General features: G+C 37.5%; 1 protein-coding gene across 2 annotated transcripts in view; it reads right to left on the reverse strand.

Moving 5' to 3' along the window:
* Positions 1 to 10511: 10511 nt before the first annotated feature.
* Positions 10512 to 14596, reverse strand: part of ADGRG7 (adhesion G protein-coupled receptor G7) — a 71480-nt gene continuing 67395 nt past the window's right edge. For both annotated transcript variants that reach the window (XM_008069150.1, XM_021718111.1), the window contains one exon: positions 10512 to 10772. In XM_008069150.1, coding sequence (XP_008067341.1) covers positions 10512 to 10772 — 261 coding nt within the window. The remainder of the gene's footprint in view (positions 10773 to 14596) is intronic.

Here is a 14596-nt window from a genome sequence, read left to right on the forward strand (position 1 = left end):
CAGTCCTCTTTTGATGGACAGCATGGTTGATTCCAGGTTCTTACTATTGTGAACAATGCTATGATAAACATATGTGTGCAGGTATCTTTTTTTATAGAGTGATTTGAGTTCTTCAGGGTATATTCCCAGTAGGAGGATTGCAGGGTCATGTGGGAGGTCAATATTTAGAGCTTTTAGGAATCACCATACTGTTTTCCACAGAGTTGCATACTCCTAAACGGACAAAAATTGGAACTATTTCCCCTGAAAACTGGAACAAGACAAGGATGCCCACTCTCACCCCTCCTGTTCAATATAGTATTGGAAGTCCTGTCTAGAGCAATCAGAGAAGAGAAGGCAATCAGAGGTATCCAAATAGGAAAAGAGGAAGTCAAGTTATCTCTCTTTGCAGATGACATGATTGTGTACCTTGAAAACCCAAGGGAATCTGTCAAAAACCTCCTCACACTGATAAAGGACTTTGGCAATGTCTCAGGATATAAAATAAATGTGCAAAAGACAATTGCATTTCTTTACAGCAATAAAAAACAAACAGAAACCCAAATAAAAAGCACAATTCCATTCACAATAGCCACAGAAAAAATGAAATACCTTGGCATCTTCCTAACCAGAAACGTAAAAGACCTTTACAATGAAAACTACAAAGCACTGCTCAAAGAAATCAAAGATGACACAAACAAGTGGAAAAATATCCCATGCTCATGGATTGGAAGAATCAACATTGTGAAGATGTCCATCCTACCTAAGGCAATCTACAGATTTAATGCAATACCCATCAAATTACCAGCAACATTCTTCTCAGACCTAGAAAAAACAATACAGGAATTCATATGGAAACACAAACGACTAAGAATAGCCAGAACAATCCTCAGCAAAAAAAAAAGCAAAGGAGGTGATATCACATTACCAGAAAACATCTTGACCTCTTTTTTGTGTAGCACTTAGAAAGGGACGAAACCAGAGTAAATTAAATTTCACGGTCACCTGGCCTAATTATCTTCTACACCCAGGTGAATTTGGTTTTATTTTTGTTCTGTAAGTGGTTTGGGGTTACATGCGTGCATTGTATAGAATTTGGTTTTAAGTGAACACTGAAAAGAGTTTTTAATTAGAAAGTTCTACTTAATGGTAGTATATGAAAGAGGGGGAACATGTGAAGGAAGAAGTGTAAAGAAATACCTTTAACCTAGCATGTAACAAGGGGAGAGGTGTGAGGTTCTGCAGTTCAGAGGTTACTTTCCATGTTTCATCTGGAAAAGAGTTCAGAGGTACACTGCGATTTTAAAAGAAACAGTCAACCTCTTACCTGCTATTTGTTCTTTCTCCCTGAAAGTTCGTGCAGCTAAAACTCCTTAAAAGAAAAAGGGAAAAAAAATCCTAAGAATGAAAATAGGGGATTATCATACTGAACAAGAAATGTGACAAATACTAGAAGACCTGTTAGCAAGTTAGATTTTTTTAAAAATCTGTGTTTCACCATGTTCTTTTTAGTACTTAGTATATATCATTTTAAAAATTTCAGTCATCTCATCTACTATCAGGAGAGCCAAACATGTCTTTTCCTCCTTGGGTGAGAATTTCCAAAGGAAAAGTTACGTCCTTCCCTGAGAATTAGCTTTATTGTGGCAGTAGTCAGCTAAGTAAGAAAACTCCAAACAGAAGGGGACTCATGAGGACCAAATACAGGGCAGTTAGTCAGCTCAGCCTCACTCCAGTGGCTGTACATAAAAGATCTGCTTATGTGAACAAAGGAAGTTGCCATCCCATGCAGAGACAATGGCAAAGGAGAAAGGAATGACATCCTGACATTTTACCTTTAAGTGAGTGATTCTTAGCACTAACTAAGCAATATATTTCAACGTGTCCTACCTGCTGCACATCCACTGAGACTCTGAAACGTTTTTGTCTTACCTTTGTGCTCCATGTCCAACCTCTCTTTAGAGAAATTGCTTCTTGAAGGCAGTTCTTCCTAGATTTTGCATCCTAGAGTACCTCCTAGATATTCAATACATATTTCTTGAATAAAAAAATGAAAACTAAGTTCCCTGCCACTTTACAGGGCAAGCTTCCAAAAAAAGGGAGCAGCCATCACTAGTGAGTTTCTAACTTCCTAGCAGTGTAGGATTTCATCGCTGAGTAATTTTAAATCATTCACTGGAGACAATGTTAAGTTGCCTCTGTGCTGAATTACTTATCAAAGAGTTTAGGTTGAAAGAGAAATGCTGTTATGGGATGAACTGTACCCCCTAAAAATTCATATGCTGAAGCGCCAACTCCCAGTACCTCAGTATATGACTATATTTGGAGACAGGTCCTTTAAAGAGGTGATTAAATTAAAATGAGGTCATGAGTAAGCCCTAATCCAATATGACTGGTGTCCTTATAAGAAGAAGAGATTAAGACATACAGAGATGGATGGATGGATGGATGGATGGATGGATGGATGGATGCACGCAGAGGAGAAAGTATGTGAGAATAAAGCAAGAAGGTAGCCTTCTGCAGACCAACGAGAGAGCCTTCAGAAGAAACAAAACCTACTGACATTTTTATCTTGAACTGCCAGCCTCCAGAACTATGAAAAAATAAATTTCTGATATTTAAGCCACCTTTTCAATGATATTTTGTTATAGCAGCCCTAAGAGACTAACAGAAATACCACAAGATATACAAGGAGATATCACAACTTTCACTGGTCAAGAGTAGCTTTGTTCAGCTCTTTTAAGAAACCTATTTGCCAGTCTCTAGGAATCATGCATATCAGAAACAAAATCAAACTTGGAGGCACTCACAGCTCTAATGTTTATGCTAATGATCCTGCTTTTAGTTTCTCTGTTTGAATGCATAATTAAATAGGGCAATCTCATAACCCATTTCAATGAAGACTCACTCATAATAAAAGATGCAAAGTAAAACCACAATGAGATGTCATTTTTCACATATTTATTCGATAAAAATAAAGTTTTATAGCACTTTTTATTAAAAAGTGGCAAAATAAATGTCCGTACTTTGTGGAGGGCATAAATTGATACAAAATATTTAAAAGGTGGTTTAATAATATCTATTAACATCTAAAATGCCTTATGACCCAACAATTTCATGTCTAGTGTACCAAAGAAACCCTTGCATATGAGAACATACACATTCATGTTTTATTTTCAAGTGAAAGACTATAGAGCAATTAGATCTCAAAAACATTTTGTTGAGTGCAAAAGGTAGGTTTCAGACAGTTATGTTATTATGAAACAAAGAGTTAACATAGCAGCCTGGGACTGTATCCTTAGGAAAGCCTGCTTGCAAGACTGGCTCTGAGCTGATGTCTAGGAAACTGAATTTCAGGAGCTACCCCACTATTCTTTGACAAAAATGATACACCAGGTCTAAACAATGTGGTTTATGCTGAACACCTGCTTTCTTGGAATTGAATTTTGGTACATGTCAGACAGTGAGTACCTATGTGACCACTTCCCAGTAAAAACCTTGATTTCTCAATCTCTAATGACCTTTCCTGGTAGACAGTATCTACCAATTGTCACAATTTGTTGCTGAAGGAATCAAGTGCATCCTGTGTGACTCCACGGTTAGAGAACTTTAGGAAGTTTGCTCTGATTTCTTCTTGCACTTCCTCGCATGACTTTTTCTTTCACTTGTTTTGATGTATAACCTTTTGTAATAATCATGGCTATGACTGTGACTCTATGCTGGATCTTATGAGTACTCCAAATGAGTCATAAAACCTGAGGGTGGTCTTAGGGACCACTGACACAGTTTTTTAGTATTTATGTATTTTAAAAGTACACAAGACTATGAGTTTCTATGGGTGTGTGATTTTGTATATACATATTTCTTAAAACCTGGTTGGGTATATATTAAGCTCGTTACAGTGATTAACTCTAGGAGGAATAGGAAGAGGGGAAAAGGGGCCTGGATTTGATAATACTAGTCAAAGGGGACTTTAGTTCTATCTGGAACACTCTAATTTGTTGTTTGTTTGGTTTAAAGGAAAATATACTCATGCATTACTTAGTTGGGAAAAATATTTTAAGTAAATTTAAGAATAATTTCAGCCGGGCTTGGTGGCTCAGCCTGTAATCCCAGCACTTTGGGAGCCCGAGGTGAGTCATTGCCTGAGTCTGTGGGTTCGAGACCAGCCCGGGCAACTTGGCAAGACCTCATCTCTACAATAAATGGGGAAAAAAATTAGCGCGTGCCTAGAGTTCCAGCTACTAGGAAGGCTGAGACAGAAGGATCACCTAAACCCAGCAGATCGAGACTGTAGTGACCATAAGTGTGCCACTGCACTACAGCCTGAGTGACAGAGTGAGACTCCTACTAAAAAAAAAAAATAATAATAATAATAATAATTTCAGCCTGTAGTTTGAACCATAAAGTTTTAGAGATAATAGGAAATTTAGAGTCCACCTAGTCCTCTCAGTTCCTTTACAGAGATAGAGCCTCGGGTTTTTATGCCCAGAGATGCAGATCTTGCTCTAAGTCACATAACTTGTAGTTGAGACTCAAACTCCCAGTCTGGAATGTTTCCCTACTCTGCTATTGCCTAGGGAGTACTTAGTCAGAAGAACACTTTTCTTTCTTGTTGTTGCAAAGGCCCAGGAAGTCCCAATATCATGATTTCGTAGGAGCTTATATCAAAGTTCAGCAAATTATAAAGGTCATGCTTCCACGTGTTCCAAAGCTCCTCTGGAAGGAAAATATAGATAAGAATTGGACTATAGTTCCATGGGAAATCGTTTCTAAGAGATAGCACCATTAGATCATACCACTCTGTTTGCTTTAATTTTTTCTTCTTTTTTGTTAAAATAAAGAACTAACATTAAATTCTTCATTCTGAATTCTTCAGAAACATGAACAATGGCTTACACAAATATAATCTATTTCCACTTTCTGAAATAATTTACAAATTGGACTTTAAAATTTAACTCCAAACTTTCATATTTTGTTGTTAGTAGTATAAAATGATAAAACCATTTGGGAAAACTAGCAGTTTCTTTTGAAGTTAAATATACACTTAATCTGTGACCCAGAGATTTCACTAGATATTTCAAGAGAAAAAAAGTTACAAAACAAAAAACACCACCACACAAAGGCTTGTAAAAAGAATGTTCATAGCAATTTCATTCATAATAGTCAAAACCTGGGAACAACCCAATGTCTATCAGCTAGTGAATACATAAACAAACTGTGGTACATCCAAACAATTGAATACTACTCAGCAATAACAAGAAACTAACCACTGGCACAGTAATATAGATGAATCCCAAAAACATTGAATGAGATAAACCAGACTCAAAAGAGGACGTGCTGTATGATTCATCTGATATTCTGGAATAGGCAGAACTAATATCTGGTAGGGCTGGAACAAGGGACAGGTTTAACTGGGGAGGGGTACAAAGGAATGTTATTGGATGAAAGAAATGTTCTTAATCTTGTTTGGGGTGGTGGTTTCACAGGCGTATACATTGGTTAAAACTCATTTGGTTGTCCACTTAAAATGAGTGCATTTTATTGTATATAAATCATACATTGATAAAGTTATTTTTTAAAGTGAGAAAAAAAGCAGTCTCTCTACCAAAGCAAACAAACAAAATGAAAACTAACTCCAACATCCAAAATTTTAAAAAAATCAATATTAGACAAAAGATCCCCCCCCAAAAAAAACTCTTCAGTGATCCACTTGTGATATGTGTGTCTTCACATATACATAGTATTATGTAACTTCAAAATAACACTAATTACATATGACTTTTTGGTGTATGCACTTAGCAAACTGGCAGGCACAGATACAAACATGCTGAAGATTCCAAATGTGATAAGATCTCATCTTGGTCTCTTTGTTCATTCAGAATAATTTGTCTTCTGATTTAGAAATATATCCAAATGGACATTTTCAAAGAAACTTAATGCAAATTTCATATAGTGTTAGAATATCTGTGTTTTTGCCAAAAGTCATTGTTTGTTTAATTGGTAAGAGATATGAGACTTGAGTTATCACATTTCCCTGTTCATGTTGGGTGAAGAAGCTTACTCTTAGCAAAAATACAGGACTGTGTTTCTTGGGTACTGCTCTCATCCCTGGCTTCATACTTTTCACTCCTGTCCTTATTTTCTCTTCCTCCTGACTCAGTTTTTCAGCAACTCTGGTATCTTTTTTTTCAAGTACGTATTATAATAGGTAACATAAGTAAATGAAGTAGTGTAGATGATAAGTAAGTAACATTATTTTGAAACTCTCTGAGTTTTGTTAATTACTAATTGCTCATAAAACTTCTCTTCTCCAAGATTTTAGTGTTTTCCAAGAAAAGTAAGTGAACACAAAGAGACAGAAAACATAACTGAAAGGAAAAAAATAATTTTATTCAGGAACCCCGCCCAACTGCTGTACGATATAATGAAGGGTTAGAGATGTCATGTGTCACACATGATTCCTTTGGCCTCACTTGGGATATTTATGCCACTGTTTGGCATTTTAGAAGTTTCTACATCATTCCTTATATTTCTTAATACAAAATAAAAAATTATTCTCCCTGTGTAAGGACACATACATTTATAAAATGCTAACTGCTCTATAAATCTTTTGGACATTTCCAATCAAATCCAGAATGAGCATTTCATTATTCAAAAAAGAGGAAAACAATAAACTGGGGGAAATGTTTTTACCAAATGTAATAGTTCAAAGACTAAGATCTGTAATAAATAAGGAACTCATACAAACTTGTGAGAAAAATTACAATGGCTCAACTGAAAAATAGTCAGAGGGAATTGTAAAAATAAAAACACAAAATAAACAAGCATATACACAAATGTTTAAGGTTCTCCACATGTTGGTGACATTATACATTATTGCAGTGTTTTCAAAACGATATACCAATATATACCAGGAGCCTAAACAAATGTTCATATCCTTGGACACATTTATCCAAGCCCTGAGAATTTATTTTATGGAAACAATTTAAAAGAAAGGAAAATATTGCATGTACTAGTTTATTTGTCGCAGTGTCACTATAAGGTTAAATGCTGAGATGATCTAAGTATACATTAATAGGGAATCAACTTAGGAAATTATATCATGCAATCATTGTTATTATGAGTACTGCATAACTAGGTAGTAATAAGTGAAAACCAAAATAAAATTTTATTTGCTGTAATAAGAGTTATGTAAATTTGGGAACGCCAGGAGCCAAAATGACTGAGAAAGCACAGAAAGTCAGACTGGCCATATATGATATCATGAAAACCAGTTCCACAGTGCCCTGTGTCTCACTGCTCATCTCTTACAGAGCCAGTTTCTCTGGTCACAAAATACACTTTTTTTTTAACACAAACACATATTCCCTTCTAGAGGTTAAGTTGGTGCCATATTTTTCATTAGAAATAAAAGTACAAGCCTATACATCTTTAAAATATTCAGAGATCAAAAGTCTGATACATACAAGCAAATCTCTTTCCTACAACTTCTTCTTTTTTTTTTTTTAAGTAGATTACTCTTCTGCTTCTCTGCTCCCTCCTTTTGCTCCTTGACTTCCAACACACCAACTAATTTCTTGTTCTCCCTACAGGCTCCATTTAAACCCAGACAAGGGCAATGGTTGACAAGTCTTAAAGTGTTTCTTTTCCCAGGGGGTGCTTGTATTTTGTCAGGAGCTATAGTAGAACCTCCTTAATGTTTTGCTGCCACTATCTTTTCCTTGGTGTAATTGTCCATCCAGTCTCCACTCCATGATATCCTGTCAACCGAGTCATCCCCCATCCCTCTATTTCACAGTGGGTATGTGACCCAAGATGGACCCATATTCCCTGAACACAATGACCATGGGCACATGACCAAAGCAAGATATGCTAGTCTGGGTCTGTTTCCCCTCAGGTCCTTTCCTCTCCTTATGCCTCCTGACCTCTGTGCCCATAGGTTCCTGGCTGGCTGCAGCCAATAGAAGATACTGATAGGAGGCTGCAGGGCAGGAGGAAGTGAGAAACCAGTGTTCTTTTTCTCTGGCTAGGGCAGCTGCCTCTTTTTGGCTCCAGTTCCCACCACTGACCTGCCCTAGTTGCAGCCCCAGCTCTTGGCTCTGGAAATTCTTCTTACTTTATCTCTCTAACCAAGGAGAGATTTCAACTTTCTCCATTTGCTGATGTCTACTTTTCTTCAGCATTCCCCATTTTGTCTCCAAGCTTGTTAAACACCCTGGAACCTTGTAATTCCCCCTGTTAAATACTCAGTGTGCTTTCTGTTTTCTTGCTGGAACAAGAACTAGAATTAGAGTCCCTCCGTGAGATTTGGCTTGTAGATGGTAAGAGAAAAAATTCTCTTCCTGTTAGATCATTAGGCTGTAATATTGGGACTGCCAATAGCCAGTGCCCAGCTATCTAAACCCAATTTGAGAACAACATCAAACATAGATGCAAACAGAGCCAAGAAACAGAAAGAAAAAGGGCCCTGACACATTTTTAGAGCTCCTTGCTCCAACTAGACCTAAAGTTCATGCTATCATGTATTGTATGTCCCAAACCAAAACACTTGAATGTAATAGGAACTGCAGGGAAAATGTAAGTCAGGACAACAAGCACAGATTAGGACTGGCCCAGCAAATCAAAAGATATAGTAACCCTACCTGAAACCACCTCAGTCCTTGGACTTTACATTAATTGAGGCATTAAATTGCCTTTGACCTTTAACCTAACTTGAGTTGGGTTTGTATCACTACACTAAAAGATCGCTGACTGGTGCATGAGATAAAGGCTCAAATCAAAGGAATTATTTCCTAGTGGAAGAATTCAGGATAGGTAGGAGAATATACATGTCCACCTCAATTATTCTCCACTATTGCACGTAGGCCTTGCACATTTATGGTGCAGCTATTTTAGGAACAGTACATGAAATTTTCGTTGTTAAACCCCAGAGTGCTGAAAAAAGTGCAAAAAAAACTATAACCACATAAGGAAACATACATATCCACTCTCAGGCTAAATATGGCACTTTGGTGATTTTTTTTTAACATTTAAAGTGACCCTTACTTAAGGTTTATTTCTATCTGAACACAAATGTTGAATCAACCACTCCTATAATTTTCTCTGTGCCCAGCCTCTATCTAGGTACAGCTCAACACTGGCATTTGTGAACCACTATTCTTCTTTATTCTCTTTCCTTTACTTTTTCCTGTTGTTCCATAAGCACTTACTACACTATAGATTGAATAGGCTCCTCTTGTTGTCTTGTCTAGGACCCCAACAGTCATTTACAACAATTTTTCTATAAAAAATACACGTTCTTAAGAGAGTGGTAAGCAGGACGTGCCAAGCCCACATGACATTTGCTAATCTCTTAGTTCATCATTCTCACAGCTGCTGCCTGGTTTACTGCAAAACAGAAAACAACAATTTAAAGACCATATATTCTAAGTCCAGCGGGAAGGTTCCCCACCCCAGTAGAGGTCATTTTTTATGAGGAAGCAATCCATAATTTAAGTGTTTGAAATTCCATGACCAGTTAAATCTTTTAAAAAGTCATACAAGATGATTGTGACTAACTTTTCATTTTTTGATTCTAGGTATCACTTCATCAATAAAAGGGCAGATATATTAAGAAATGGAAAGAAATATCCATCTAGTAACAAACTAACATGTCTCACTGCTCATCTCTTACAGAGCCAGTTTCTCTATTCACAAAATATACTTTTTTTAAACATAAACACATATTCCCTTCTAGAGGTTAAGTTGGTGCCATATTTTTCATTAGAAATAAAAGTACAAGCCTACACATCTTTAAAATATTCAGAGATCAAAAGTCTGATACATACAAGCAAATCTCTACACACTGTTCATCAGGTGTCATTTTGATCTAGAAAATAAATTTTTCTCCTTGTGTCTTTTTAGTAAATTGTAAAAGAATTTGTTATAGGTTCTACATTTTTATCAAAGTGTATCATATAAGACTTAGTGATAGCCGGGCTCGGTGGCTCAGCCTGTAATCCCACGCCTTGGGAGGCTGAGGTGAGTGAATTGCCTGAGCCTGCGGGTTTGAGACCCGCCTGGGCAACTTGGTGAGACCTCATCTCTACAATAAATCAAAAATTAGCCGGGCTTGGTAGCGTGCGCCTGTGGTTCCAGTTACTTGGAAGACTGAGGCGGAAGGATCGCCGGAGCCCAGCAGGTCGAGGCTGCGGTGGCCAGGAGCGGCCACTGCACTCCAGTCTGGGCGACAGAGTGAGACTCCAACTCAAAAAAAAAAAAAAAAAAAAGACTTAGTGATATGAGAACAATGGTCATATTGAATGCTGTGTGGAACTCATCACATTCAAGTAAGAATCTATTGAATAATACAAAAACGACCAGATCCATTATCCCTAGTGATAATAAACAACAGGTTTTTGTAATTCTTAACCTTGAGCAAAATATATTAAGAAAGAATTTCTGGGAGGATTGGGAAATAAAGAAAGGAAACAGATAAAACTCACACAAGTTGATTAAAAGAAAGACTTCAAAAGGTAAAGTTTCACCATCTATATGCTTTCATTTGCTTGGTCACCTTCATACACTGTCATCTCCTCAGTCATTACAGAGGGTTCCAGTAGCCTAAAGCGTCCATATAGGGCTGGAATTGAACTGAGCATATTATACATCCTCACACGCAGCCTCAGTGGGGTCACTGAAGGCAGTGACTTCATTCTCCCAACAGACGACGACAATGACCTTAACACTTTGGAAGCTTCACTCTGGAAGATTTTTGTTCTAATAGTGTAGAAGATAAAAATTTGCAATCCCTGCAGACAGAATAAAGTTTTAATGTTAGGTAAGTGCTGTGACACAGTATCAAGGAAGAAATTTTATTTCACCCAGCCACCCATCCTTCTCCTCCTGCACGGCACCTCCGCAGCTCAAGTTTGCCAGTGTGCAGTTGTCATGCACGTTTTGTTTTTCGGTCCAAGAGGGTTGAGGTAGTCCTTCCCAGATGTAAAATGCTGCCTGTAACAGTACAGTAGGAGATATAGAAGACCCAAGCTCACATCCAAGGTTGCCTCTTGCTAGTTGTGCAACTTTGCTCATTTCCTAATCCCTGTAATCTTCAATTTCCTGAAGGGGACAGATGAACTATGTACTATCCAGTTCTTCCAGTTCTAACATTCTATGATTCCGCATTTCTTAGAGTTTTCATGTCATAACTAAAAAGTTTGTGCATTCAAAGGCAAAAAAATGATAAAAACCCTTCTATTCAATGCTTTTCAGTACTTTACATATGAAGACCAGAGGTGCATGCAGACTGGAGCCTCAAAAGACCAAGTGATATTTTCTACATGTTTTCAATAAACACTGTCATTTATTGAAGTCATGTTAGTATCAGTCACTTGCTTTTCATTTAATCCTCATCATTTGATCCTCCTCATTTAATCCTCATATCAATCCTATACAATAAGACTTACTAACCCCATGTCACAGACAAGGAAACTAAAGTTCAGATAAATTAAATAACTTACCTAACCAGTAATCAGTAGAATCTAGAATTGAACACTTTGGCTCCAAACCCCTTCCTCTACCCAATACATGATGCTGCCCTTTGCTTGTAACTGTAATTGAAAGATACCATAAAGTATAGTAGAGCATCTAACGTGCCTCTTTAAGACATCTCAAGAAGCAGATTAAATAGCATCTGTAACTAAGTTGATAATATTGTACCAATGTCAATTCCTTATTCTGACATGGTGTTATGGCGATATCAGATATTATTGTTGGGGAAAGCCGGACAAAGAATATGTGGGAACTGGACTATTTTTCCATTATTTTGTATTAAACTGTTTCAACATAAAAAGTTATTTTAAAATATAAATATCCAAGATGTCTCCCAGATTAGCATTTACAGGGCCTCGAGTCTTTTAAGGGTTTATTCTAGAACCATATCTGGTAAGTACTGTTATAGGAGACTTCTAGTGCTACAGTAAGATAACACAAAGACTCTGATAGTTTGACTATAAAATTAATGTATATTGGCAAGAGATAAATTATCTGGCCAAAAGTAGAAAGAGTAACTTAAATTTTACCCAAGAGATGGAATTCAACTCATCAGAAGCCAAGCCCTATACCACAGGAGTGTGCTTAGGCAGTGATCCCCAACTGTTTTGGCATCAGGGACTGGTTTCGTGAAAGACAATTTTTCCACAGATGGGGGTGAGAGAGCTGGGAGGGGGATCATCAGGCATTAGATTCTCATAAGGAGCTACAACCTAGATCCCTTGTATGCACAGTTCACAATTGGATTTGGGCTCCTATGAGAATCTAATGCCATGGACGGTCTGACAGAAAGCAGAGCTCCCCTGCAGGCACTGCTCACCTCCTGCTGTGTGGCCCAGTTCCTAACAGGCCACAGACAAATACCTGTCTACGGCCTGGGTGATGGGGACCCCTGGGCTTAGGGACACAGATTTCAGAAGGACAGAAGCTGTCATTGACCATTCTGATTGTTCAAGGAAAAGAAATTTATTTTGGAGTACATGAGAAATCTGATCTCTAGAAAAGCCTCCTTTATGTGGAGTATACTACTTAATCTGATTTTTCCAGAAATTAAATTCTAAGCCAAAGCCAAGATTGGATAAAATTCTAATTGCAAGCAAATTAGGAAAAGACCTAGACCACGGAGAATTCATAAAGACACCATCCTGTAGGACCCTATCTGGGTGAACTCCCAATATTCCTGTGCTTCTTAAAATCCCAAAAATGTTATCGAAAAGGACAAAATGTGTGGCTCAAACCAATTACCACTAACACAAAGATCAAATTGTGCCTTTGAAGTAATATCTGTAGTATTTAGTCAATATTAGATAGAATTATAACATTTTAACTCTAGAGCCTTACATGTGAACTCGCCTAGTCGTTCCTACACTTTAGTGTACATTAAAATCACCTAGGGTCCTTGTTTAAAATGAAGTTTTCCAACTCTTGCCCCTATAGATTCTGATTAAGAAAGAGTTGAGGCCCAGGAATCAGCATTTTAACACACTATGTAAGTTTTTATGTAGGCAACATTCAGACTCATTCTGCAGAATTGTGCCAATTTTAATACGCAGCCCCTCCCCCATTTTATATATTTTACATACCTCACCCAGAGAGGTTGTGTGACTTTTCTAAAATCATAAGAATCATTAGTGGTGAAGCTGGAAGACAGGCTTTTTAAGCCCATGCCCTTGACACACTGCCACCCTCAGTTTTAGCATGTAGTAATTTTACCATTTTATCGTTAACATTTTATAATAACCTTTTTTTAAGGTGCTTCTCCTATGCATAGAAGAGAGAATGTTCTTGACTCTATTTTCTTCCAGGTTCTTCTCTAACTTCTCACTCTAGGCAACATGCTCATGGATCAACTGGCAAACCCAGACTAAGTTTACCCTATTTATTGCTCTTCTAGGGAGCTCCCATTGGGTGTTGACAATAGTAAAACACTGCCTACATCCATTCAAATGTGTTTATTTATTTTTGAGTCGGGGTCTCGTGCTGTTGCCCAGACTGGAGTGCAGGTGCACAATCACTGCTCACCACAGCCTCAACCTTCTAGGCTCGGGGATCCTTCTGCCACAGCCTCCTGAGTAGCTGGGACTACAGGTGCATGCCACCAAGTCTGTCTAATTTATTTTACTTTACTTTTTGTAGAGATGAAGTCTCACTGTGTTACCAAGGCTGATCTTGGTCTCCTGGGCTGAAGCAATTCTCCTGCCTAGGCCTCCCAAAGTGCAGGGATTACAGGCATGAGCCATGGTGCCCAGCCTATCCACTGAAATTATTGGCTGGCACACATCCATTGTCTGAGGAGGTTAGTCCTAATAGGCACAAGAGAAGGCTACCTGGGATAGAGGATGAGGTACTAGAAACATTAAACATGGTGGTAGCAATTCAGACAGCCAAGCAGCTTCCAATCATAGAATCTGATCAGATTCCTACCCAACAATTTCCATTTTGTAGCAAAGTCTTCCTTTCTCAATGACATGTGGTCATAGCCAGAAACAGCCACCATGACACTAGCATCACAGAACTATCACTACTCTCAGCAACTTAATAGGATAATCATCAAACACTGCAGTTTCTTCATGAAATAGTAGAGAACTAGAGTCCATCCTGATATTGGAAAAAGATGTTATCTGCTGTGAAACATATGGACAAGAAAGTTTCTTGCTCTCAGAGGAGTGATATAAACTTACTCTAATTGAGATGAGATTTGTATGCATAACATGTTAATTTTAGAGTACAAAAAAGGGGCATATACATTTATAAAACCACAATAAATCTATTTGATAAGTTATATTTATTCATTAGTTCATAGTTAATAAAGCTATAATGAAAGTTGATAATGTATTATAGTTCTATAAAATTCAATCATTGGAAAAGTTCAGGGATGGGTGCATGGAAACTCTCTGTACTATTTTGCAACTTCTTATAGGTCTAAAATTATTTCAAAATATTTCTGTTTAAAAAAGAATGGCATGAGAATGGGGAAAAATAAAAGAGGATTTTTGACGCCTTCTCAGACTTTTTCCCCATAACATAAAATTTTAGTAAGTCTATAAAACGTCAATAAAAAAATCATTGCCATTAATTAAAT

This window comes from Carlito syrichta, unplaced genomic scaffold (genome assembly GCF_000164805.1).
Source record: "Carlito syrichta isolate Samal-C Ts95f unplaced genomic scaffold, Tarsius_syrichta-2.0.1 Scaffold311833, whole genome shotgun sequence".
NCBI lineage: Eukaryota > Metazoa > Chordata > Mammalia > Primates > Tarsiidae > Carlito > Carlito syrichta.